General features: G+C 42.6%; 1 protein-coding gene across 4 annotated transcripts in view; it reads right to left on the bottom strand.

Moving 5' to 3' along the window:
- Nucleotides 1-147: 147 nt before the first annotated feature.
- The window catches only part of WIPF2 (WAS/WASL interacting protein family member 2), a 41522-nt gene continuing 14060 nt past the window's right edge, over nt 148-27609 (bottom strand). For 3 of the 4 annotated variants that reach the window (XM_081028146.1, XM_081028147.1, XM_081028148.1), the window contains 7 exons: nt 22187-22318; nt 17573-17705; nt 16745-16861; nt 15745-16401; nt 9873-10079; nt 7660-7761; nt 148-7430 (listed from right to left, as the gene is read on the bottom strand). In XM_081028146.1, the coding sequence (XP_080884272.1) occupies nt 7390-7430; nt 7660-7761; nt 9873-10079; nt 15745-16401; nt 16745-16861; nt 17573-17705; nt 22187-22249 (1320 nt within the window). In that variant the 5' untranslated portion in view covers nt 22250-22318 and the 3' untranslated portion in view covers nt 148-7389. Of the gene's footprint in view, nt 7431-7659; nt 7762-9872; nt 10080-15744; nt 16402-16744; nt 16862-17572; nt 17706-22186; nt 22319-23501; nt 23619-27609 lie in introns of those variants that run through there. The other variant, XM_081028149.1, reaches the window with a different exon arrangement.

The raw sequence follows: 27609 nt of genomic DNA, 5'->3' as shown, positions 1-27609 counted from the left end.
CAACTATATCCGGGACCTCCGCGGAAAGACGCGCGGTTGCAGAGGGAGCGATTCTGGGTAAGGTGGCCCGGCCGGGCCGCAAAGCCCCGCGGGAGATGTAGTCTTTGCCGCACGCGGCTCTGTATGTCTATGTCCTTTTTTTGGTGGTGAGGTATAAAGGTGCGGTTGCCCCTTCTCATTGCTGAACTTTCCTATTTTCATTATCCTAATAAGCTAGATTTTTAGAGCGCTACTATATAATATCTACCATTTGGGGGGCGGTTCTGGGTGCCAGGCATGATGCGTGCAAGGCTCTTAACTCTCTAATGCTCAACCCTGCAAGGCACAAAGCAAATGTGCAGAGGGTTAATTAGAGGTCACAGCATCTTGTGGAAGGGCCTAAGACCCAGACTTCCTGACACCCAAAGCAATGATTTTTTTTATAAAGTTCCACACATACATCAATACAGTACACTTCATCACAGTATCTCCCTGATTTGTATTTCAAAGGTGAGCTATAGGACCAGGCCTTAGCTTTTATTTTGTTAAAGGTAAGAATATGACATTCTGTGCATCTTCTTATCATTAATTCCATTAATCCCCACTTAGTGGGGAGTGGAGAGAATTATGGCCCCTTAATTGTAAAACCTTTTTTTTAATGGCTAAACACTAGGGTTTCAGGACCAGAGAAAACTGCCACGGAAGAGGCAAGCTGAGCTTTTAATGAAAAAAAATAAATTAGAGCAGTAATTTACAGGCCAGCTTCCAAAGCTAATAATCTAGCTAAGTCTCAGATTCTGTTCAAGCCAAAACCCAATTCTAGGCGATGGTAAGCATTTATCTTTCATCTTTCAGTATCACATAAAATAGAGCAATAAATCCCAGAAATAGGAAAACATTATTACAATCGTCAGTTAATTGTACCTAGTTCATATAGGATAAGAGCCAACACTGACTGTTTAAGCATATGCCGGGGACTGAGCTCAAGTATTTTGCCTATATCACCTTATTCTCACAAGCACCTCATGAAGTTGGTATTATTTCCTTTTACAAATGAGGGGCTTGAGTAAATCTGCCCAAGGTCACACAATTAGAATTTGAACTTGGGAAGTCTGACAGATCAAACTCTTCACCACTCAAATATCGGGAAAGGATTACAGACATAGGTTCTAAAATGGTTTTCTAAATTAGGAAGATATGGTGAAGGAGCACATTTTGGGAAGGCTTTTTAGGAGCTGCAAACTGTAAGAGTGAAGAGATAGGCAGCCGTGAATGTAAAAAGTGTTATCCTAGAATGGAGGCTTTTTGACCAGATGGTATTTCTGATGTCTTAATAGGGCAATGGAACCTAGGAAACAACCTCCCCTGTTCTTATTTTTATAACCTGAGCACCTAAAAATTGTCCTTAATAAACTGAAAGGGGTAACATGTGCCTAGTAGCCAGCTTTAAGGGATGGTGGTGAACAACCTCTCTCACTTACAGTGGAGAAAGGGAGCAGAGGAAGCTATGAGTACTTAATGTGCATATTGGAGCCTATGAAAACACTTACCAGGAAATATAGCCCTGTTCCAAGAAGAGCCTACAAGGGTAAATGACCACTGTGTAAACAGGCAGAGAATCACAAAATGTCAGGATTGAAAGGTGTCTAAAAGGTTACCAACTTGAAGCTTTCCCTTTCCAATACTCCAGTAACATGATGCACATAATCACCAGATTGTTTTTTGCTTCTGTGCCTCTGTCCTTGCTGTTTCCTGTCTGGAATGCTGCTCACCATCCTCCTTCCCTGTCTAATTACCATAAAGCCTTTTAATACACTGCATAGGTTTCTCCTGATAGCTGTCCTGAAGTCTTCTACTAGACTCTGAGCTCCTTGGAAGACCATGTCCTATTCATTTTCATATTATAGATGCCTGGCACAGAGTCAAATATGCAATAAATGCTCACTGAATGAATGGGAAGGACATTCCTGTTTTTTGTGGCCAGATACCATGTAGCCCTTTAAGTCTCACACCCCTAAACCTAGGAGTGGAGAATAAATTCAATTATGTGTAAAAACGATTCAGACTGGGCCCCAGTGATGTCACAGGCAAAGCATTTCCCCATAGTTGCCCTCTAGGGTGGTTAGGATCCTGAGGTTGACATTTCAGTTCTCTTATCTCCGTCTGCAGAGTAATAGGAAGTCAGAGATAGGCAGCTTCCTTGCAGTGAGTTGCACAGTTTGTGTCTGGGTTGGGCCAGGAAATACTTAAGAGGCACATTCACCATAGGCAGTGGTGTCTCATCAATAATTACAGTGGGCAAACTAGTGTCCTTATCACCTGTTAATTCATACACAGTATCATTGGGGAAGGAATCAAATCACACTGGAAGGACCTGTCTGGCGCGCGCGCGCGCGCACACACACACACACACACACACACACACACCTAGCAATATCATCCCAATAGGATGGAGAAAGCTTATAGGGTTAGGAAGTTGAGGGTCATTTAGGCAAGCTCTATTTGAGGGCTATTTAAAGTTACAGGAGGAACAATTAAATCAATAAATAGGTAGTTTATTAATCATATTAATAACAATGATGGGCCAAATAATCAGGAATTCAGCCAATTTGGCAAGTATGGATGAAAATGAAAGGAGGCTTTTCCCTCTTCCTTCCCGCCCTCCCCCTCAGGTTGTTTTATCTAAATTATGTGCGAGTGATTCATACACATACTCATTATGGATCAGTATGGGAAATAATTTCAAGACCTTTGCTAGTGATGAAAGTGTAAGTTAAGCTCATTAAGTCTTAATGGTGATTATGTTGGCTGACCCTAGTAAGCAGAGAATGTCTGGTTTAACTTTTACACCGAAAGTCGAAGTTCCAGAAAGCCAGCTAAGATTTCAACTTAAAGAGCAGTGAAGAAAAACAGCCAATACCCACATAAAAATAGACACACAAGGTCTGCATGCTCTGCCCCCACCTTTTCTTCCATGCCGTAGTGTGAGCATCTGCCATACAACACAGGTAGAAAGAATCATAGGGATATAAAGAAAGGACACAAGGCCAGAGGGTGTCCTGGGTTCCCTGAAATCATAAGCAAAGGGAAGTCAGGTGGTAAATATAAATAATGACCAACTCTATTAGAATTACCCAGTCAGCATGGCTAACTAGAACTGTGATTTTCAAAATACAGCAGAGGGGTGGAGAGAAAACCCTCAGGAAGCTGCAGATACTTCTGCCCAAGTCAGTTATCTCCTTTCTCAGAAGATCTAGAGTCAAACCAAACTGGAATATGAGGCAACAGACTTTCTCCCCTCTCTATGCCAGCAAATGAGGTGGCATTCCCGACAAGAGTACACAGTTTCCAGTATTTTGTTTTTGTTTTTAAGCAAGGTTTAATTAAACTGCATGGCATCCAGAAGAAACAAACGTACCAAAGAATCCAACCTGAGACCAGATTATACATTTTAGTGGAGGTGGTGGGGAATCAATGCTAATTGGGAGGGAGCACTGTAATCAGAATATAACTCCAAAATAAATCATACAATAAATTATGTTTAAAAGAAACTGATCCACATGCAGACAAAGATGGACACACACATACACACTCACACTCTTCAAACATGTCATTCTAGTCTTTTATTCAGTGTTGACTATGAGTTCCATGCTGGTTGTCATGGGAAATAAAGGTTAGGCATGAGAAAAGTAGGCTTGGCCCCTCTGCCACTAGTGGAATGAGATTTAGGACAATTAGGGAACCCACTAAGATGTTAGAAACAAGAGTAGAAAGAAAGAAACAGCAGTTATCAAGGAAGATTTTAATTGCTTCAAAGAGGGAGAGGGGAAGAAAGCACGGAAATCTAACACAAGTAAAGGCACAATGAACGTGGAGTTGAATGGAACCAAACCCTTCCTTCAGTTAAACAGTTATCCTTTTTTTTTTGTATGTGTTTTGAAACTGGTTGCAGTTTTCTATCATTTTGTTTTTAAGGTATGAGTCTTGAAGGCAGAGCTGTAATGCCTTCCATTCCCTAAATTAGGGTGGTTTATAGCAAGCCACCCTGACTACACAGGCAGGGACTGAGATTTAATAGGGGGGAAAAAGACTACAACTGGAATGTGAAGAATTTGATTTGCAGTTGATTGTAGGCTGGGTTTCCAGAAGGGCAGACAGCTCAGTGTAGTGCCATCAAAGGGCCTCAGAAGCCCTATACTCCACCCCCAAAGCTTCACAGAAGACCCTGGAGTCACACTTGTTCCCCACCTCCCATAAGCATTCAGCCTACAGATTATTTCAAGTGATCAGGAGAATTAAAACACACCCCAACCCTGAGTTGCTCTGTAGCAAGTCTATTTACAGTTTTTTCTTACCTCTCCCTGAAGGTAAATCTGGGTTTCAAGTTGGGAAGCCGTGGCATGAGGGGATGCCCCCAGTGCAATGGCCAGTGGCTAGTCTCCTTGCCTTTGCCAGTTGGGAGGGCTGGGATGAATTTCTGGAGACAGAAGTTTCACATCCATTGGGTGGGGCAGCCCTAAGCACTCTCACACTGGGGCACAGGCTGTGAAGATGATGGGGCTCTGCTGCTGGAGGAAATCTCCACGACAGAGAAAAGCACACATGGAATATCAAAGTGCTCTTACCCAGGTTGGGTGACCAGAGAAGAGGGGGGAAGAGGGGCATCTAGCTCATTTACAAACCTGGAGGCCACTGCCCTGCTTCCCAGAAAGGGCGGTAAGAAACAACTATAGTATTAAGTTTTTCCCACTAGAGAAAAACATCATAAAACCAAACCCACACAAGGGCTTTTAACACAGCTTCCTGATGCTTAGTTGGGCAATGTCTCTTCCTTCTGAGGGGGATAGGGGTAAACGGGACTGGGCAACAGCCTCAACATGAGACCACCCAATCTGTCACTGAAGAGACGACATTCCCACAAGCAGATAAAAAGAGCAGTTTAAAAGGTGAGAAGTTTTAGTGCTCTTGCAGCCAGCCCACCTTAAACCTATATTACAAGCTTTTTACAACATACAAAATAGATCAATAACTATGAGGATCACATTCCCATTCTTCAATAGTAAATATACATGATAATAAATCTGTTATTAACAGAGGGACCAAATAATGTATAAGGCAAAGACATTTAAATAAGTACTGTGTCACTAACATGCTCTGAAGAAGAAAATCCATCTGACTAGATCTAGGCCCAGGCCTTTTTTCATGAGGCCGAGAAACTGAAAATACAATACCCATGTGACACAGTCCAAATGCTGGGGAATATGAGGGACAGCAGGTCACAGGGGAGGAAGATATCAGCCCCATTGAAAAGCTGGGGTTTGGCTTTTACTTGTGATACGTATTTGGATGCTCCATGATTGAGTAAAGGGGAAAAAACACACTTGGGTAACATTGTACAAAAGGCATCAACTCCCATTTCAAAAATAAATGGGAAGACTTCACAGTCCAAGATCAGTAACTGGTCAGCATCTATCTACCCTGGAACTGCTGCCGTATCCAGTCTCGTACTCTCTCCCTTTCCCTCCACTAGCATCCCTCTCTCAGCTCTACTCAGGGCAGGATGCTGGGGGTATCACTGGGAGATAAATGCTAAGAGATTTGAAAATAAAAATGATAAATAATGATTAGGAAAAGTCTGGTGACAGACCTAATCTTGGTTTGTCCCAAGAGTCAATGTGGTCCAGGGGATGACAAAGGATAGCCGACCCCATACAAATAACCCACGTCGAGCACTGTCCCATCTAGCATTTGGAAGACTCAGGTTTCACCTGGCACCAGGCACAGACCCTTCGTCTGTGATCCAACAGATCACAAAGGTCCCTAAGGTGGTTGAAGCCTGTGATGTATCTGGGGAAATTTTTCAACTGACTTTCCCCAACCATTTCAAGGAATCGCCATGGCCTCCCTCCTCTGACTCCAAGCTTTGAGTAGCCTCTGCACTTGGTAAGAGCTGTAGCAAACCAAACCATCTGTGTGTGTGGACCCCAGGAGCCCCCATCACACTGTTGGAGAAGGGGAAGTCCCTGTCCCATCATCCAAGCTCAGTTCCTGCCTAGATCGGGCACCTCCATTTTCTCTGTGCTCTTTAACTAGGATCTGGAAGATGAAGAAACAACATATTGCTGGCCGCCAGGGAAGATCAGCTGGGCTGAGGAATGCCTCACCTGTCTTTGCACTTCCTGGCGCAGAGAAATCCTGGACGACCCCCATAAGCTTCCTCTCCCTTCTCTACTCTGCTGTGCTAACCCCTGCAAGTCCTGGGAAGGCAAGGGTGGTGGGTGGTGGACAAAACAGAAAGAGTCTGTTCAGTCAGATGGGTTGTGAACTCTGCAACGATTGGGCCTTAGTCAGTCTTTTGGAGCCCACAGAGTTGGTCCCTTCTACAAGGTGCTTCACCCCTCCATTCTTTATCATCATGGAGCACCCATGGGGCTGACGTGTCTGGATAGGACTGAAAGGGCTGGTGACCTTCAGGGCCAGTCAGAAAAGACTAAGGTGAACTCAAGGTCAAGTGTAAGGCCATCCCCAGTCCCTATCTTCCGAACTCCATCTGGAAGTTTGTGGGGTTTGTGAATCCGGAATGAATGAATGAAAGTGACTTTTCTTTTGAGGGCTGGGTGGTGGGGGGAGGGAAAACATCCCTCAGCCTCAGCACCCTGAGGAAATAGGGCAGGGAGTCCCAGAGGATTCAAATGGCTCCTGGTCCCTTCGCTGCAGAGAGTTCGAACTTACTAGCTCCAAAAGACTCTCCAGTTTATTTCACCCTCTCTTTGTATTAGATGTTTAGTTTAACTGATTAGTATTTAGTGTTATATCCAACTTATCCGTGGGGTGAGTGTAGGGGGCGGGGTAAGAGCAAAACCAAAATACCCCTAAAAATAAAGCAGACCCATTTCCTTGTCCTTTCTTCAAACTTAATCTTTCCAACAGATCACTTCTCTGCAAACTCCTAGATTGTTTCACTAAAAATTCCCCCTCTCTCCCAAGTCCCAGCCATGTCAGCCTCCTAAATGATGAAATGTAACGTACAGCCAAGCTTCCCCCAAAGTGGGTAGGAGAAGGTAGGAGTTCCTTTCTCCACCCTGCCCCAACAATCACAACAAGGCACCTTTCCCCCAGAGGAAAGCAGGGGACATGGAAGCTTTTCCTCATCTGGCTAGCAGGGCTTGCTAGAAAGGGGATGGATGGAGGGTTTGAGACCCTATTGTCAACGTAAAGAGTCCAACCACCAAGTCCAGCAACGAGATGCACAGATGGAGGTGAGCTGGGAGGACGCTTGGAGCCTAGAGGTTGGCTGCACTGGAGAAACACGTTAGGAGCTCTCATGCAGGTTTGCAGGGGAATAGAAGGGACCATCTGAGAAGAGGAGTGAGTCCATCCTTTTCCTGAGGAACAGGACCAAGCCAGACTTCACCTGAGAACGGGTGGCAGAGGCGGGGCTCCACGGGCAGCTGAAAAAAATACCAATAAAAACCACATACACAAGCTCACCCACCAGACCCTGAATAACCCAAACAGCCCTGAAATAAGAGACAGGCTCTTTAAACTAACCTTTAATTTTAGGGGACTAGGTTTTTTAAAGAAAATGCAGATGAGGAGAAGCAAATTTGAGCTGAAGAAAAGACACGAATTCTACTTTCTATGCAATTATGGAAAAACTTTCATGACTACTCTTCTCACCTCGGTTTGTTTTGCTGGGATATACTCTCTGAAAGTGTTTATATTCTTCTGGAGCAGGAAAGTCTTCTACTGGATGGAAAGAATACTTCGACTCAAAATCATCTACAAAAGGAACAGGATATTAATTCGCGCCCCCCTTCCTCACACTCCCACCCCCTGAACCACTTGAACTTCCCCTTACTCGCCTCCGTGCACTCTGACGTACACGAGGACCTGCCTTGCCCACTAACCCCAGTTCCTGAGGACAGCAATAGCACCATTCTATGGCCCTCACATGCACACAGGAGGTGCTCAAAGGCTACTTGTACATGAAGGAATTAGTCTTTCAACTGGTTTTTGAAACATCTTTCCATGAAAAATCAGGCATATAGCAAGAAAGGAGACCAGCTGCCTGCATGGGAGGAGAAAGGAATATAGTTCTTTAACAATCATCTTACAGACTATCACCATGGGAAACCAACTGAACTGAATCCACAAATTGGTAGAAATTAATTTAAAATGGGAATATTTGTGGATTCTCTCACCAACTAGTAACAGATCTGACCAGATAATTCCCTTTTGGCCCAGGTTACCCTCACTTAGCTCTGGAACACAGTTGGGATAACCATCTCGTGGCCCCCACTCCCACTTTCCATGGCCCCACTACAAGAAGGTTCAAAATTTTCACAGGTGTAGCTTGATCACGTTCACTTATCTTCAAAGCAAAAACCCTGGTCCACCTAATAGGAAGAGACTAGGGCAAGGCAGAGAAGAATCAACCATTAAAGAATTCAGGGGGTGGCCGGATGCCTCAGGTGGTTAGAGCGCGAGCTCTGAACAGGGCTGCGGGTTCGATTCCCACATGGACCAGTGACCTGCACCCTCCACAACTAGATTGAAGACGAGCTGCCACTGAGCTTCTGGAGGGACGGCTGATGGCTCCGTTGGTTAGAGTGCAAGCTCTCAACAAGGTTGCCGGTTCAATTCCCACATGGGATGGTGGGCTGTTCCCCATGCAAATAAAGATTGAACACAGTGACTGGGCTTGGAGCTGAGCTGCAGCCTCCACACTAGATTGAAGGACAACAACTTGGAGCTGATGGGCCCTGGAGAAACAAACTTTTCCCCAATATTCCCCAATAAAATTTATTAAAAAGAAAAAAAAGAATCCAGAGTGTTAGAGCTGAAAGGAATTGTATAGACCTTTCCAGGAGTCCTTAACAGAGGGTCTAATGATACCCTCTGGACAACCATTGCTTGGTACTCCATCCCCGACCTAATGAATTAGAATCTCTTAGGTAGGGCCTAAGATTCACTGATAACCTTGGAAAAGTTAATCTGACACACGCCTGATCTAGTCAACTTCCTCATTTCACAGACAAGGGAAGTAAGGTCAGAGAGATAAAGTGACTTCCTCAAAATAACACAGCTAGTTAGTGGCTTTGGATTACTAGACAAATGTTATATACACAGTGTAGTTAGTGTTTTGTTTGTTTTTTAACCAAACACACCTTTATTTTAGTCTTCAAAGAACAAACTCTTCTTTTTTCCAAGACAATCATAATTAACTTATAAAAATGGCATTTACAATGCCTCTTCAAAGCATTCCCCTTTAACAGGAAACTTAACTTCCACAGTGTAGTGTTTTTAAAGGACTAGAAAGTCCTTTCTTAGGAAGAAACCGTGTTTCCCCGAAAATAAGACCGGGTCTTATATTAATTTTTGCTCCAAAAGACACATTAGGGTGTATTTTAAGGTGATGTCTTATTTTTTCATGTACAACAATCTACATTTATTCAAATACAGTCAGGTCATCTTCTTCTGGAACATCGTCATAACATACTAAGTGTGTCTGTCTGGCTGACAATCTTAACTGGGGCTTATTTTCGAGGAAACACGGTACATAGAGTTCTTGTCTGAATGATCCTGAAGAGGATAAAGTCTCTGACTTAACTAAAAGGTAACCACAAATAATGATCCTTGGGGAGCAAGAGAGTGGCTTTAGAAGAAGCATGACACCTGTTGATTTTACTTCAATCTATCGCAAAGCAACCATGCCTCGAATTTGCATCAGGAAAGGGATGTCAATGGACAGGGCCTAGAAATCTGAGGTCAAGTCGGGGAGAGGACCTGCTGTGAACAAAGGATGTCAAGTGACCATTCCCACTCCTCAAGGGCCACAGAATTAGTAAGTCACCACAGGGACGAGGAGGCTGTAACAGCCAGCTACTCACCCAAGAAAGATCGGACAGTGGTAATCGAGTCCCTGTGGCCATTCCTCAGGGGCGGTGGAGGAGGAGGGGGTGGCCCGGCTGGCGTCCTTGAGGGCGGAGGTGGGGGCTTTCCTCGGCTCAGAGGTTCCACCCCATGTCGGTATGGTGGGGGGGGAGGGGGAGCATCTCTGGCACCATTTCGGAGCATGGGTGGTGGGGGCGGAGGAGCTGGAAGTAAAATCCGCAGCAGTTAGGTTTGGATGCAGCGGCTCAGAGGCTCTGGGCACCATGTTAAATACCATATTCACCCTCCTCTCATCCCTGTTTCTCTAACAGCATCGCCATTCTTCCAGATACCGAAGTTCAGACTACACATATGACCCTTTTTCTTTTCTCAGGACAAGTCAGGCAGGAACTCCACCTCTTCTTCATGATTTTCCCCCTGCTTTCCCGTGTCTTCCTCCGCAATTCTAATTCAGGGCTTTCTCATTTTTAGCCTGTTCTATTGCAAAAAGCTTCCCAAATGTTCTCCTTGCTTCTAATCTCTAACTCTGCCAATCTATTCTGCATACCACCAACTGACTACGATCTCCAAAATACTTGCTCAAACTTTTGCAAAGGCTTTGCATTTCCTACATCATAGTTTAGAATCCTGAGCTTCCACCCCGATTGGGTTTCCCCTGATTATCCTTTCTTACCACGTCAGTCAGTCTGATCTCACCTTCTCCTCTTTCCTTTCTTGGTTCCTAGGCTGGGTTCGGTACCCCTCTTCTGCACCCCACCATCCCCTCTGTGTCTCTCTACCACTCTACTGTACTCTGATTATTCATTATATGGGCCTTTTCCCCAGTATACTGTGTATAAGTCAGAGCAGTGACCACTCATGTGAGTTCCCAAGCTCGGCCAAATGTACCGCACATGATAGGTACTCAATCAACCTTTGCTAAATAAACCAAATTACGTATGCTCCGCTCTTATGACTGCTCCCACAATCCTCGGAAATGCCATCGCTCTTCCTTTACTACCAAATCTATCTATCCTTTAAGGTTTAATGCAGGTTCCATCTTCTCAAGGCTTTGCGGAAGCAATCCACTCTATTCTGCTCCCCTCTTTCTGTGCTCACTCAAGGCATTTATAGGCCACGTCACTTACTCTAGCACTTAGTAGTACAGACTAAAGTGAGTGATTTTCAAGATACATACACATATAGTAAGTTCATCTGTGGAAGTTACGTATCGCCACTGATATTCTCATTGCTCTAAGAAACTGGGAACACCTCTCTCAGAATTGCCTCCAAACCCCGTTTATCAGACAGATCCATAAATATTATTATATGATGGTCACATCTCATTTCTGAGGTCACATCAACAGTAACAAAAATATTCGTACCTATGTCTGACTCAGCTTTTAGGCCATTTTAAAAAATCAAATACATCCTTAAAGACAAAAATTTGCCACCAAGTAGAAGATAACATCAAAAGCTTGTCTGAAGAAATGGCACCACCACTGGAATACATTCTAATGTGTTTAAGTTACATTACTTCTATGCTTTGCATTAACTAACAACAGCAGCTACAATTACTTGGTATCCACTCTGTTCCAGGCACTGTCCTGGGTGCATTTTATTCAGTAAATCTTTAAAAATTCTTGCAGCCACTCTTGCAAAATATGTGGTATTATCCCCTTTTCACAAATAAGGAAACTGGGACACAGATTATTTGTCTAAGGTCACAGATTTAATAGACCCAGCACACGTTTGCTCTTTCTCTTACCCCCACACTGCTTTTCATAACTACTGCAAGTATTATATATCTTATCTCCCCAACAAATTTATAACCCAGTGAGATGGAAGTGTGTCTTTTGGTACCTATGCCATGTCCAATAAATAGCTGCTATCTAAATAGTACATGGAGACTAATCAGCTTAACAGAAAACACTGTTTTAGTAATATGAGCATATCTTATTGTCCCTCCAGAATTACTGTCAGAATTTCTGTACAGTGACCGTAGGTAAGCATGAAACACTAATGGGACAATAGATGCAGACAAGGGGTCCAGCACGGCAGGCCCAGTAAGTGTTAGTTTTCACTTCCCATAAGGTACACTCGGAATGTCAACTCTCCCTCAGTCTTTTCAAGGTCTAAGTATGGACAGGGGCCATTAGAGGCAATCCTTAAAGGGAAATCTCCTTAATATCTCCCAGCAGATCTCTGAACCTTGCTTTCATTCCAACTCTGCCCAAACTGAAGCTCTTTCAGTTATCCTCAAAATATTTCCCTAAAGCCCAGATTTCTCAGGGCCCCGAGAATCTGTATCGACTCCTAGGGCGGGGCCCGGGAGAGTAAGGTAGACAGGGTTAGCTAGACACCAGCTAGACACTGAGCAGATGGCAGTGAGGAGAGCCAGCCTGGACTGGCAAAACAGAACAGGACCAAGAGCAACTCACTTGGCTTCTTCAACTCCCTCCCTCCCTTGGGGATGGGCATCCCAACCGGGTCCTGCCATCTCCAGTAAGTTTCAGAGCTCTGTCACATCCAGTTTTAAGACTGTTTCAAGTGACAGACCCGGAACCCAAGGAACCTAAGAAAGAAGCAATTTGTAATAGAAACCTTGGGGTGGGAGACTGCCTTTTGTAATCTAAGATAAACCCAACTGTGACGAAAGCACAATGGAACCAATTTTTCAAAAAGAAAAAAATATCCCTTAAAAATAGTGTTTTACTCTGCAAAAGAAAAATTCAGGAAACAAACTCTATGGACCAATATTGTGAGCTGTTTTTGGTTCCTGAGGACTCTGGGAAGGCAAAAAACCCCACACTGCTTCAAATGTAAATAATTCACATAGAAACAAAAGTACATTATCGCATAATATTGTTATAATATAAGGTAATAACAGAAATAAGTCTGTGAACTACCTTGAAGTCCTTTGCATAAAACTTCTAACATTCATCAGCATACTATAGTTTATAAAGCACTTTCATAAATAACTTTTATTTACAACGACCTCTGAAAATACTGTGAACACACCATTTAACAGATGAGAGAACAAACTCAGAGAATAAACAAATAAAAACCAATACTCAAAAGATCTCTAAAATATCTCAATTTTTTTTTTCCAGTGTACCACTCTTAAGAATTTCCACTCTAGTTATTGACACAAGAAGCAGGGTTGGTGATGGCTAATAAAGAGAAGACCAAGGCTTTATAACTTCATATTTTTCTAAAGAATCCATAAAGAAAAAAACAGAGAAGTAGGACACAAGAAGTCTGCAGACATTTAAAACTACTCAGTTCAATGCACAGAAATTGCATTTTTCTCCATTTCTATTCCTGGGTGGGGTTAAGAAGATGTAGGCTGTGCTCAGATAAAGCGTCTTTAAAAAAAATTCCTAAGTTAAAAACAAAATTTTTTTAACCTAAACTTTGTAGAACCAAAGGCCACCTTAGGACTATATCCTTATAGCTAAAGCCAGGAAGATACGAGGTAAGGAAAGTAATAGGTTACTGCACGACTGCCTTTTGGACTGCCAGCTCTCCTAGAGTACAAATCTCTATGTAATTAACCAAGAAGCAGCACAGGTTAATGGGCTTTCAATACATGTTTCTTGATGATATAACTTCTATACCTGCATGGACTGATGGTTCAAAATAAAAGCTCAAAAGCCATTCGAGGAGGATGTGGCTCCAAGTTCAATGATACAAGGGGATGTGGGAGCCCCAATTCCTGGGTCTCAGAAAGCCCCGGAGAGCTGCTGTCATGGTCTCCCTCACTCTCTACTTTCAGTTACGCTATTCTGTAAAAAGATTATACAATCTCCTCTACCTCTAGGGTTCCTTAATGCCCTCCTTACACATCTTAGGAACACGTTCCATTGTTGCAATCACGCCCTTAACACACATCCTGAAATTAACTCCCTGGCCCCACTCTCCCTTACAGTCTCATGTGCCTAAACACTGCTAACCCTGCTTAAATACGACTCTGCCCAACTCTGTATCTGCAAATACACCAAGCTGATTAACCTCACTCTAAATGGATTAGGCCCGCCTAATCGCGAGTGGGCCTTTCCTGTTCCTGGTTACCCTAAGCCCACTTCCCTACTCCATTCACTCTCCCACGGTCCCACAGGACCACTGCAAGCCCTTTTCTCTCTCTCCTCAAATCTCCCTCTCCTTCGCTCTCCTCACTCAGCAATAGAAAGATGTCCTTGCTTTCTATTTCCCCAAAACAGAAACAAACGAAAAGAAACTGTCCACATGCTCCTACCACCACACCCCCTCACCAACTTGCTTCGGTGCCTATATGCTCTGCCTTCCCTCCTGTTACTATGGAAGAACTATCTGTGTTCTTTTCTAAGGCCAACCCCTTACCTATGGATCAGATTCCATTCCTTCTGGCCTCCTCAAGGACAATTCCTCAGGCAGTTTCCTCCCTCTCTACTGGACAATTCCATCAGTATACAAACAGATGCTGAAATCTCTCCCACCTTGGGAAGAAAACAAATCTAAGCCTCAATCCCATGTTCCATTTATCTGCACCCCCCACACGCATTTACAGAAAACTCCTTAAGGGATTTCTATATTATCTCCAATTCCTCTCCTATTCCTGCATTTGTGAACGCATCCCAATTAGATTTTCACCTCCACCGCTCCACTAAAACTACTAAAAAGGGTTCCATGTTGCTTGGGAGTCCCCAAAAATGACTCCCATGTTGCTGAAACCAATGTCATTCCCAGGCTTCCACTTAACTGACCCGGAGGTAGCCTTGGACAGAACGATCACTCGCTCAGGCTTGGAGTTTTCCCATCACTCTGTTTGTTTCCCCCCTTCCTTCCTCACTGGAGGCTCTTTCTCAGCTCCTTCTGCTTGGCACTCTTCATCTCTCTGACCGCTAATGGAGGAGGGCCCCAAGCCTCAAACCTCTTCTTTACAGTCCCTTATTAGGTGATCTCACCCAGCATGTGGTTTTCAGCATCGTTCAAATTGCTCTCTCTAGCCCAGACCTCTACCGTGAATTTCAGAATTTGAGAGCCAATCACCAATTCATTATTTACTCTTGAATATCTAATAAGCACCTCAAACTTGATTTGCCCAACACGAAATACCTGTCTTCCTCCAAACCTGCTATGGTCCTACCCACCTGCCCACCTTATTGAAATAGCCTCCTAAGTGGTCTCCTTTTGTCACCTTTGTCCTCCTGCAGTCTGTTCTCAACGTAAGAGCTGGTGATCTTTTTAAAAGGTAAATCAGTGCTACTTCTCTGTTCCAACCCCTCCAAGGGCTCCCAACAAAGTAAAACGCAAACTCTTTACAAAGTCCTACATACAATGTTCTCCCATGGAAATCTAGCTTTCTGACCTCCATACTCTGCCACTTTTCCCCTCACTCATTCTAGTCCTGCCCCAATGGCCTCCTTGCTGCCCACCCCCCCTTCCCGTCTCAGGACCTTTGCATTTGCTGTTCTCCGTGCCTGTTTAGCTTATTCCCTCACTTTCTTCAGGTCTTTGCCAAATTGTCACTTTATCAGTAAGACCTTCCCTGATCCCTGACCCCCCTCCACCCACACCCCTGTAATTGGAAATATCACCCCACCCCAGAATATCCTATCCCCCTTCTCCACGTTGTATTTCTCTAAAGTATATACATACTATGTAGTTACATATATTTTTTTTTACTAATTTATTTGTTTGACTGTCAAGGAGTGCAGGAATTTCTTCCATTTATTGCTGTTTCCCTAACAATAGAGTCTGACACATAAAAAGGTATTCAATAAGCTGTGTTGAAAGAGTAAGCGAATTCTTATTCTCTTCAATCACTGGAGAGCTTTGAGGAAAAGAGTGAAAAGATAAGCTCAATTCTCAGTATGACAGGAAAAAAAGGTGCTTCCAGGCACTTACCTGCTCCTCGACTGGGAGGGTCTCGCGCTGGGGGAGGTGGTCTATTACTTTGTAAAGAAGGGGAGGCTGAGGTGGGTGGGGGAGGTGCCAGGCCTCTGACAGGCCCTGGTGTCTTCCTATGCAAAGAATTGTGTCTCTGTGGCAGCTCGGGGGCTGACTCATTAGTGGGACTGGAAGGTCCATTGGGGACCCCTGGCGGCTGGCGGTAAGGCGGCGGCGGAGGAGCCAGGGACTGGCTACTTGGTCCCGTTCTGATAGTCACCGGGGAAGGAGGTGGTTTGACAGGGGGTGGAGCAGGAGGTCCCTCTCGACCAGGGTGAAGCCTCTGTCCAGGTGTGGGCGGCAAGGGTTTCTCTCTGTTGTAGGCTGGGACTTTGTTGCTGTGCATAGGCAGAGGTGTAGGGGGTGCGTTGGCACGACGCCCCGGGGGTGGCGGCGGAGGGGCGGAGGAGCTGTGCTTCATGCCCGTACTGCTGGTGGTGGTAGGCCGAGAAAGGTCCGGTAATGATGGTCTCTGCATCCGGGGTAGTTCTGGGAGTGACGCCCGGCTGCTGTCTGTATCATCTTGAGGGCGCCCGCTGGCTGTAGACACTGGAGGCCTTGGGGCAGCAGCTCGAGAAGTGGGGACTTGTAGGGCTGGCTTACCAACTAGGTTCTCTAAAATATACCAGACAGTACTGGGTCAACAGAGCTCGAGATATGCTGTCGGTCAGTATCTCAACTTCACCCAGCCTCATTAGTGCCACCTGCACAGCAGCAAGGAAAGCATTTGTACAGGACTCGGTTTGAATCCAGCTCAGGGCCCATTAACAAACACTACTGATATAAACAGAATACATTCTAATTTAATGCCTCTGCTTTATTCTACTCTGTAACTCCTCCCCTATTCCCACTCCTCCTTCCGTCTCTGCCACACTCCTCAACCCCCGATGGATCATGAGGGAGCAGTCAGAAATTAACATACTTGGGAAATAAACCTAAGAAAGTATTTATCAAATACCTGAAACGTCCTTGGCTCCCACAGGTCGGAGCTTTGGCACTCCTCCTTGGAAGAGACCTCCCTTGGGCTGCAGGGCACCTGCTCCAGAGCCATAACCACCACTGCTTCCTTTGGGTTCTGGAAAGCATACCATCTATTAGGGCTTTCATTTCATATACGCTAAGCTGGTGATCAAGTCAATTCTGAGGAGAAACTCTTCCTCTACCTGGGCTCTAATTTGCAAACAAACCTATCTTGCTTTTGCCTTTCAAAAACAAAAAAAAAAGCTAGGACTCTCTGCTCCACAGCTTCATGTGACAATGAAACTCTTTGCAGCGATGAAAGAAAAACAAAAGGAACAAGGAGCCAATCTTCCCTTATTTAGGCCAGAGGGATAACCAGGGTAAAGACATGTTCAACAGAGTTTTCTGGGCTCTCCTCTCATGTTCTAGATGGTAAAGGAGGGTGGCGGAGCTAGTGGCTCAGGGACCCAGGTGTGAGCAAACTCCCCAGAGGCCTTTCAGAATGGACATTGTAGCAATTATAAAATCATCGTTGGCTTCAGCTGAGTGGTTTTTAGAACTGTTATAGTCTCCTCAGAGAACAGCTGAGGATGTGCCCTAACAAGCACTAGCGACATAAGAGATGGGAGTCTCAACCTGAGAATGCTCCCCAAAGGTCAAAAAGAAGTTTCTAAGGTATTCAAATGAACAGATGGGAAGAGAAACAAAGAATATCCCAGGACAAAACTCTTCCACTCAAGACCCAACGATAAAAATGACAACACAACCAAGTCTCCAAATCAATCCTAGGATCCGGTGGGTCACTGGAAAGGAAGCTCAGACTCACTCTCAATGATGGGAGCACTCCGATCATTAATGGCGGTCACCTTCTTCAGCTTGGTCCCTTTGCAGATGTCCTGTAAGAGGGCGCCGCGCCCCCGCTGCTCATCTCGACTCAGCTTGGGCTGCTCTTTGTTTGCCTGGAGGAAGAGGGAATGGAAATTCACCCCCAAAAGTCCCGTTCATCACAAGGTCAGGATAAATGCCTTAAGCCAAACTAGATTCCATGAGATGCCCGTCCAACCTAATCAGATATTTGTGACCAACAGCAGTATCAATGCGCATCACCATTCTTCTTCGTCTTTTTTCTCCTGTTCTGTGAAGGGTACAGGTCTCCCTCCTACTCAGAAGCTTCTGCTAGGAGACCTGCACTAATAGTTACTGAGTACCTATGCACTATGCTTCTGTGTTAGATGCTTTATATGTATCAGCAGCAGCAAGGCAAACATTTATTGAGCCCCTGCTATGCTCAGGCATTGTGCTAAGCATATTATTTTCATTATCTCATTTAAATCCTGAAATATTCCTATGACCAACTACAACAGATGCACACGGACAGACAGTTAGTTAAATGGAACAAAACAGTAAGTCCATAGGCAGGCCCAGACCTATTTAAGAAATAATAAAAGTGTATTTCATCAGAAAGAGTAGATTATTAAAGACAAGGTGTTAATCACTGGTAATTTGGGGGAAAACAGTGAAGTTAAATACCTACCTCACAGCTTACTCTCGAACAAATTCTAGCTGAATTATAAAATTTAAGTGTAAAAAAAACTCAGATACACTATATGAAAAAATAGCTAAGGGAAGGACTTTCTAAGCATGACAACTAAAATGCAGGAAAAGATGAACAGACTTGTTTATTACAAATTATTTACTTAGGAAAGTAAGTAAAGAAACAAATGATATACCGGAAGGAAAAAATCATCTGTGACAAATGTAACATATGATAGACACAAACGTAGTGTCCTAAATCTATAAAGCATTAAATATAAAGATGACTTAGAAATCAGTAGGATAATAAGCAAAGGATATGAACAATACTGTGTAAAAGTAATCAAAGAGCCAGCAAGTATGAAAACAAAATTCAACTACAATAAAAGAAATGCAGGGGAAAACACAGTGCTAGTATTTACCTATGAAATTGGTAAAGGTTAAAATTAGAACTAAACAGACTGCTAGCTTCATGAAGGCAGGGACAATGAGCAGCGCGGTGCAGTTCCTGGCATGTTGCAGATGTTCTAAACATGGTGTAGAATAAATAACTGCCCTATGATGCTCAGAAGGCTTCAGGGAAACAGGTACTCTTTTGCACTACATGCAGTAAGGTAAATTGGTATGATCTTTCTAGAAAGTAATTTATGTATTAAACACCTTTTAATAGTCGAACACAAGAATTCTATTCCTAGGAATTAACTTTCAGAAAATCACTGGAGACGTGCAAAAAGATGTTGATAATATAGCCAAAAAATGGCTTATAATAGCATAACACTGAAAATAATCTAAAAGTTCAACCAAAAAGAACCATGATAACCATACAACAGGATGCCAGTTAAGCTAAAGATGCAGAAGTACCTCTCTGTAGCAGTAAATGTTTGCTACAATCAAGTAAAAAATATAAAACAATACATATAGCATGATTGCAGTTTTCTCTTTTATAGAATCGGAGTAACAGGAGAACTTACCTCACAGAGTAGTTTTGAGAATTAAATGATATTAATGACCCTTTTCAAGAGCTTAGTACAGTGCCTTGTATACAATAAAAGATCAATAAACAGTAGCTAGATTACATTTGAAAGAAAAAAGATGCCCACATACAGAACTTTTCTGGAAGGATATATGCTGATACCAGCAAAAGTTAACTTCGGGTAATAATGTTCATCTGTATTTTCTAATTTTCCTACAATCAATATATAAAACATATAAAATGTTAACAAAGGGTAGTTATAGATACTTTTTCACATTTTCTGTCATTATTGGTATTCTCTAATTTCCCCCATTTTTAGTACACTAAAAAGTTTTTTAATGATATCACTAACCATTTAATGACAAGCCATTTACGATGTATGAATGGGTAAGAAGAGCAGATGAGAAATCAATATATAAAGCACAATTTTTTTTAAAAAAGAGTATATAGATAGAAATGAAGGGAGGGGCAGGATATATACAAAACTGTTATGAATGGTTGCATTATGGGTAATTGCTCCTTTTAGCTTATCCATAGTTCATCAATTTCTTGAACATACTCCTTTTGTAAAGAGAAAATTATTATTAAAATATGACTAAACACATCCCAAATTGAGCTTACACCCTTTCTCCACAAATAGCAGTATCATTCTGCGCTTGGGAATACTTGGATGCACTTGGGTGCTATTCACAAGAGAACATTTTTCTGGTAAATAGCACCATCATCAATTGATTCCCCAACTAGGGTCATCCAAACCTTCTTCCTCTTCCTCACTCTGCCATCTGTCATCCAAGACTTCACTTTCTAAGTGTCTCTTGTCTCCACTCTCCATCCTCACTGCTTTAGTCCAGACCCTCAATTTTCAATTGCAACAGGTTTCTGTCTCCAGTCTCAACTCCCAACCCACTGTCCACACTGTTAAGTGACCCTTCTAATACAAACCCAATCAGGTTACTCCGGCTCCTGAAAATACTTCAACACCTCCCCATCTTTACTGGGAGAAAAATCCAAACCCTCAGCTCACATCTCCAGCTTCACCTCCCACCATGGCCCCCCCTTTTCAAGCAATAATCTAAACCTCTGTGCTTTCTCACAAATCAGCATCCTTTCACATTCTGCTTGTCTCCTTCCCTCTTCTCTTTCTGGCTAACCCCTACTCATCCTTTAAGACTCGGCTCAAGTATTACCTCCCCCCAGAAGCCTCCTCTGACTGCCTCCTCTCCTTCCAACCACCAGGTAAGGTGCCCTTCTTTGTGGCCTCAAATGTTGACTTATCTGTCTTATCCATTATACTGGGAGCTCTTGAAAGCCAGAAATTGGGCTGGCCCGGTGGCTCAGGTGGTTGGAGCACTGTGCTCCTAACACAGAGGTCGCCGGTTCAATTCCCACTGGGCCAGTGAGCTGTGCCCTCTACAGCTAAGATTGTGAAAAACAGTTCTCCCTGGAGCTGGGCTGCAATGAGCAGCTGGAGGTTAGCATGGGCTACTGTGTGTGCTGCCCTGGGCTACCGTGTGCTACCATGAGCAGCTGAGTGGCCAGCAGCCAGCATGAATGGCCAGCAGCCATCCCAGCAGCCATCGTGAGCGGCCGGCAGCTGGCGAGAATGGCCAAGGCCAAGAATGGCCAAGGCGACCGACTGCCTCAGCCGAGGGGAGCGCAAGACTCATAATACCAGCATGGGCCAGGGAGCTGTGTCCTATACAACTAGACTGAGAAACAACAGCTTGAACCAGAGTGTGGGGGGGAGGCAGAAGAAGGGGGAAATAAAAGAAAGGACGAAATTGTCTCATTTCTGGGTGATGGTATTATGGGTGATTTTTATTTGCTTCTTTTTGCTTATCCACATATTTCCCCTCTCTTTCAATTATATAAGTAAATTCCTGTTGTAAAAGAGTAAAACAATATGTAAGCACAGAGTAAAATTATGGGGATTTTCTAACTTGTATGCCTAGCCAAGTCCCTGACACACAGTAAGCCCCCAACAAAAGGCTATTGAGTGAATGACAAAGACAGCATGATGCACGGCAGTAATCCAAGAGGTTACAGAGATCCAAGGATATCCTTTGGGTCCTTGAATCCCACTATAACCAGAGCAGCTCTGCTTTCATCTACTTCACTTACTGGGCTTCCAATAAAATTTCATCCAAAAAGGGGATTCATACATATCCTCAAGTGAAATGTCTGAAAACTAGATAAAAAAAAAAAAAAAAAAAAAGGGTTGGCAGACCTGATTTCTAGTGGTATTTCAGAACCAAATGAGCTAGGCAAGTCACTTTCCCTCTTTATAGCACAATTTCTCATCTGTTAAACACTGCGTGTGCACCTCTGGAATATTCATTCTCTGTAGTTTATTCACTAAATTTTACAAAAAATGTGATAAAGCACCCAGGTTGCTTCTTTCTCAGGTGACACCAGATGTCACAATCCAGACATAGTTAAAGAGGCTGCTTCCTTGGTTAAGAAGCTACACTGCTTTTTAAAATTCCATTATCAAACCTTTAAGTCTTCTTACTAACACATGCCACAAACTTTCTTTCTTGATGAGGTGTTAGACGTAATGTACTAGGTTTTAAAATGAACTGATTTGGAGAAGAGGGAGTTGAAATGGTGGCAAGAAACCACCATCAGAAACTGCCATCCTTTTTTTCAACGATGCCAGAGAAATGAAGTAGACCTTTATAGAACAAATAGTTTTAGGGGGAAACGCCAGTTCCTACCTGCCCTAATCTCTATTTAAACTGAACCAGGACAAGAAAACAAGAGAAGCCATTACGGTCCTAAGAGGACCTCTCAGGAATCAGCACTGGCTGGTAAGGGCACATGTTACCTGTTTCTTCTCCTTCCTGCACCACGTCTTTGAGTACTCTTACTCTTATACCAGGAAGCGCTAAGTATCCATTAAGGTTTGAGATAGCGGGTGGAAGGATTACCTACCTGATTAAAAGTGGGAGGTGGAGGAGGACCAGGTGGGGGTGGAGGGGGAGGAGGAATTGGCATCCTTGCCCTGCTCGCAGCTGGCACTGCTCTCTCTCCGTTTTAATTTGCTGCTTTAGGTCACTCATATACCTGCAAATGAAACAGAAATTCATGAGAACAACTTTGCCTTTAGAGACAGTAAGTACCAGGAGAACTGGGTCACTGGGCATGACATCAGAAAACCTAAGCAACTCATTTCCTAGTTCTACTGTGACACAGTCCAGGGCTTGGTAAACCTTTTCTGTAAAAGACCAGATAATAAATATTTGTAGGCCATATGTAGTCTCTGTGGCATAGTACTCTTTGTTTTATTTTGGCATTTTAAAAAAATGAATAGACTGTTTTTTTACAGTAATTTTAGGTTCAGAGCAAAATCGAGCCAAAAGTACAGACCGTACTCCCATAACCCTGTTCCCCACACACATACACAGCCTCCCCCACTTATCTATACCTGGATTTTGTCCCAGCAAACCTCCATTGACACCACGTTATCACCCGAAGCCCATAGTTTATATTAGGGTTCACTCTTGGTGCTGTCCACTCTCTGAGTTTGGACAAATGTATAATGACGACTACCCACCACTGTAGGATCACACAGAATGGTTGTTTCACTGCCCTACAAATAATCTGCACTCTGACTCTTCATCCCTCCTGCCTCCCCAACTCCCGGCAATCACTGATCTTTTACCGACTCCATAGATTTGCCTTTCCCAGAATGTCCTAGAATTGGAATGCTATATAATTGGAATGATATAATATGTAGCCTTTTCAGATTGGCCTCCTTCACTTAATAATATGCACTTAAGTTTCCTCTACGTATTTTCATGGCCTGATAACTGATTCCTTTTTAACGCTGAATAATATTCCACTTTCTGCATGTACCCTTGTTTATCCATTCACCTACTGAAGGATATCCTGTTGCTTCCAATCTTAGCAATTATGAATAAAGCTGCTATAAATATCCATGTGCAGGTTTTTGTTTGTACACAAGTTTTCAGCTCATTTGAATAAATACAAAGGAGCATGACTGCTGGATCATATGGTAAGAGTATGTTTTGTGAGAAACTGCCAAACTATCTTCCAAAGTGGCTATACCATATTGCACCCTACCATTAATGAATGAGAGTTCCTTCTATTCCACATCCTCGTTAGCATTTGTTGCTGTCAGTGTTTTAGACTTGGCCCATTCTAATAGGTGTGTAGTGGTATCTCGTTGTTTTAATTTGCAATTCTCTAATGACATATGAAGTTGGACATCGTTTCATATGCTTACTTGCTGTCTCTGTATCTTCTCTGGTGAGGTGTCTGTTCAGGTCTTTTGCCCAGTTTTTAATCAGGTTGTTTGTGTTCTTATTGCTGAGTTTTAAGAGTTCTTTGTTTATTTTGGATAATAGTCCTTCATCAAATGTGTCTTTTGCAAATATTTTCTCTCAGTCTGTGGCCTGTCTTCTCATTCTCTTGATTGTTACATTTTAAAGATGCAAAAATCATTCTTAGTTCATGGGCCATACAAAAACAGACCGTGGATCACGTCTGACTCACGGGTCATAGATTACTGGCCCCTGGTATAGTCACACCCCTGGAATCTGATCAGAGCATAAATACCATGAGAGAATTTAGCTACCTATCAGGTCACAAAAAAACTATCCAGCACTCCCTCTATTACACTGTGTAACTGATCCTCATTTTACAAATGAGACTCAAGTCAGGGAACTATCTTACCGTCAGACATTAAAGTAAGGGGCAAAGATAAAACCAAAACTCAAGAACAGTAACCACCCCCAAAAAGTTGTCCCAAGGAAATTCCACTTCTTGATCCCAATATATTAAAGCCAAAATAACATGACCACTGTGAGTACAACTTGCAGATGACAAGAAAGGTTCAATAAAGGGTAATCAACTTCATCCATTAATCCATGGACGAATGCTTCCAAGCAACGTGATTAATGAGATTAGGTCACAGGAAAATTCACATGTAGCCCCTAGCACAGACGGGTGACCATGTGAACCCCCTAGCACACATGGGTGACCATATCTACCTCTTAGCATAGAGAGGTGACCATGTGTACCAAGCCAAGTCTAAAAGATCCAACCAGCACGGCCATCCACTGGGGAGATTTGGTTCTGAACTCTACAGGGGTGATCAAAATCTCTGCGAATAAAGGAGTAACCACTTAATCGCTTCTCTCAATGCCTTGGGAATGATGAAAGGAAAAGGCAAATATTCCAAAGGTTCTATAAAACCCAGAACCTTTGTCGGTGGGCAGAATTTGATCAGAAACATGACTGTGAAGGTCCTCCAAACCCCAGCTCTTTCCAGTGTAATGCCAGCATGTAATGCCAGGCTGGCTGGCCAACAGGGCTTTTTGCTCCAACCACAGACAAAGAACTGGGCAGTACTTTGGCTAGGTGGTTCCCATGGAGAATGGAATCTGAACTCACTTCAAGAAACAAGCAGCTGACGCCCCTCCAAGGGAAATACCTTCTCAGCTAAGTCTAATCTTTCTTTGCCTGGGATCTAACACACTAGACTTTTAAAACTGATCAGAACAGTAAATCCTCATAAGCAGAGAACATCTATCACTGGAGAGGGGGGGACACAAATTTAAAATAAAAGAAACATAGAGAAGAAAAAAAAGTTCTTCTATTTTAAAAATAATTGTCTATTTAGAAACAAACATTTTCAACTAATTCCAGTGACCTGAGTTCCTGCCTTTTCTGAGTCTCTAGTTCTGCCTACATTTGCCACTGTCACAGTTGTAACAGTCTTCTAGAATAATCTGGAAAAGAGATTCAGACAAGTCCCTAATTCTTCCCATATCCACAGGTGATCCAACCTATATGCTACAAAGAAATGACCTAAAGGAACAACCCTATACAATGAGTTCCACTTATTAATAAACAAAACAGTGATCTCTGGCAAGGAAAATCTTTTTCTAAAGTCACTCAGTGCAAAAGACCACTAATACATTACACAGTTAAAGATGCCTTCTTCAAGTAGGTGCAATTCAAACTCCAATTTCAAAATAGATTTTTAAAAAATCGCCTTCACAAGTGACTGACTTTAGCGTTGACCACCAGCAGTGGCTCTCAGGCTTACTGCTGCCTCCATAGATTGTACGCATGCACGCCACACTCCCATCAGCGACGTTTAGTATACAATGCTACACTACAGTAGGGTATTACAGCTTCCACTTTACAGGTGAGGACACTAAAACTCCAGGAATGGGAGTGCACACGTGCGCACTAGAGATAAAAACTAACCTGACTTAGGGTGACCACCCAAGATAAACCAGGAGTAAACTGTGGAGTTAGGATTTGAACTCATGTTCTGAGCCCCTTCTATTTCACTAATTACTGGAAAAAAAATCTCCACTGGAAATTGGTTGGATTTAGCAATTTTCTGGTATTGCTTCCAAATGAAAATTTAACCCACTCCCAGTTTCTACTCTAGTGATAAAATACAAACAGCTCTCTGTATGTATGTTTTCCAAGAGCAGCCCAATTTATGTAAAATTAAATCAATACAACTTTCCTTTCCCTGAAAATCCCCAAAGAAGTTTTATTCAAACAAATTTAGGATTGACACTTACAATCAGTAATCCAATGAAGAGGGTGTGTTTTGAGAAGTGCTTTTAGTTAAAAACAAATGAACCAATGCCACATGGGTACTAGATTTATTGACGTGATCACTTTGTAAGGTATATAAACGTCTAATCAGTATGCTGCACACCTGAAACTAATATAATATTGCATGTCAACTTTAATTGCAAAATAAAAGTAAAAAACAAAATTTTTTCATAAAATAAACCAAAAACAGTTCATAAAGTTTTATGACAGAAAGACAAATTTTAGTGACCAATTATTTTTAGTAAAAGGACAAATTCAGATCTTCTGGAGCACTGTCTATTGCAATTTTAAGAATCTAACATTCCTGAGGTTAAACCTGAGATTAAACACAAAAAGAAAAAAGCGGGTTCTCGACAGAATTTTAAGTCTTTCCTTTCTGATTTATTAAATTAGAACGACAAGCCTCACTATCTGTGCTCTTCAGAGTCCCTGGTTTTCAGAAATATTTTGAGATTGCCTCTAGTTCAGCAACATAGCAATTCTCATCCCCTTCTTAAACTCTTCCATCATAAAAACCACGATATAATAAGCTTTTCACATCCTCAGGAGTCAGTTTCTTTTAAATAAAGATCAGAAAGCATTATTTCAAATCTTCCTGATGTTAAATTTATTCAGATGTCTCCATAAAAATCAAGCAATGAACTTTTAAAAAGTGCTTTCTTCTATTCCTCAAAAGACCAAATCTATTTTCCTATTCAACTTCCTAATATTTCACCCAAATATTCCTACATTTTAAGAGCAGGAGACTTCCTGAGTACAAAGACACTGACTATTGCCTTTTGCATTTGAGAAATAAAGAATCCAATTTTGTTGTTGCTTTTTTCATATGTTTAAAATCATCTAAGAGGTATCCTAGTTACCACAACAATCTGGGGCCTTTATTCAAACGGCATTCTGCTGTTATAAAACTCAGGTTTCAATTGCGAGTTATTTTATAAAGGAAAAAAAAATCTAAAATCTTAATGCCATCTACTTTCATTCTTAGAGACCTCAGGTAACAGTACTTTCCTTTAATCTTGGCTTTGATTACAGCGTAAATTACAGTTTTTGTATCGGAGTACCCAACAAAATCCCACAGGGAGAAACAACGACCTTAAAAAGTAGGCTGCCTCCCCTCAGCAAAGCCTCAAGGGCCTTGGTTCCACCTTACAAGAACCAGTCATGAGTAGGAATTTGGGTTGTCAACAAGAAAATTATCTCTCCTTTCTTACACACTTGTTCAATTCTTTAATATGCTATTAAAACTCTTTCCAATATAAAGAAACAGAGATGGGTAAGAGACATTTCAAGATCCTCTCTGGACAAATAGCTCTGCCTAGAACTCTGTCTCCAGATAATCTTGAGAAGACAGTTGTGCCTTCAAGAAAAGATTCCAGGCATTCCCTCCAATAGAATTCTTCTGATTCCATAGTTCAAATCAAAATAAATCTTTCTAACAGTATCAGAGATGGAACATAATAATTGTTTGGCAGAAAATCAGTTGCTCTAGGACAAAGAAATTCACATAATAAAGGGGGTTTTTGTTTGGTGTATTTTAATCCCAGCCAGAAGGAACTCCAGCTTTGCTTAATGTGGCTTCAAGAACCCAGGTAGGTGGAGTGGCAAGACTTTCTAAGCATGGACATTAAAAACCCACTGATAAATCAGCTGTTCACAACCATTCAGTAAGACAACCAACCACAGAAAACAGTCATATCGAACAAGTTCAAAATGAGCCAGTCCACGTTGTTTATTTCTCAACCAGGTTTTAG

The sequence above is a fragment of the Rhinolophus hipposideros genome (genome assembly GCF_964194185.1).
Source record: "Rhinolophus hipposideros genome assembly, chromosome: 20".
Classification (NCBI taxonomy): domain Eukaryota; kingdom Metazoa; phylum Chordata; class Mammalia; order Chiroptera; family Rhinolophidae; genus Rhinolophus; species Rhinolophus hipposideros.
The sequence above is the reverse complement of the archived record's forward strand: the minus strand, read 5'-3'. Positions and strand labels throughout refer to the sequence as shown.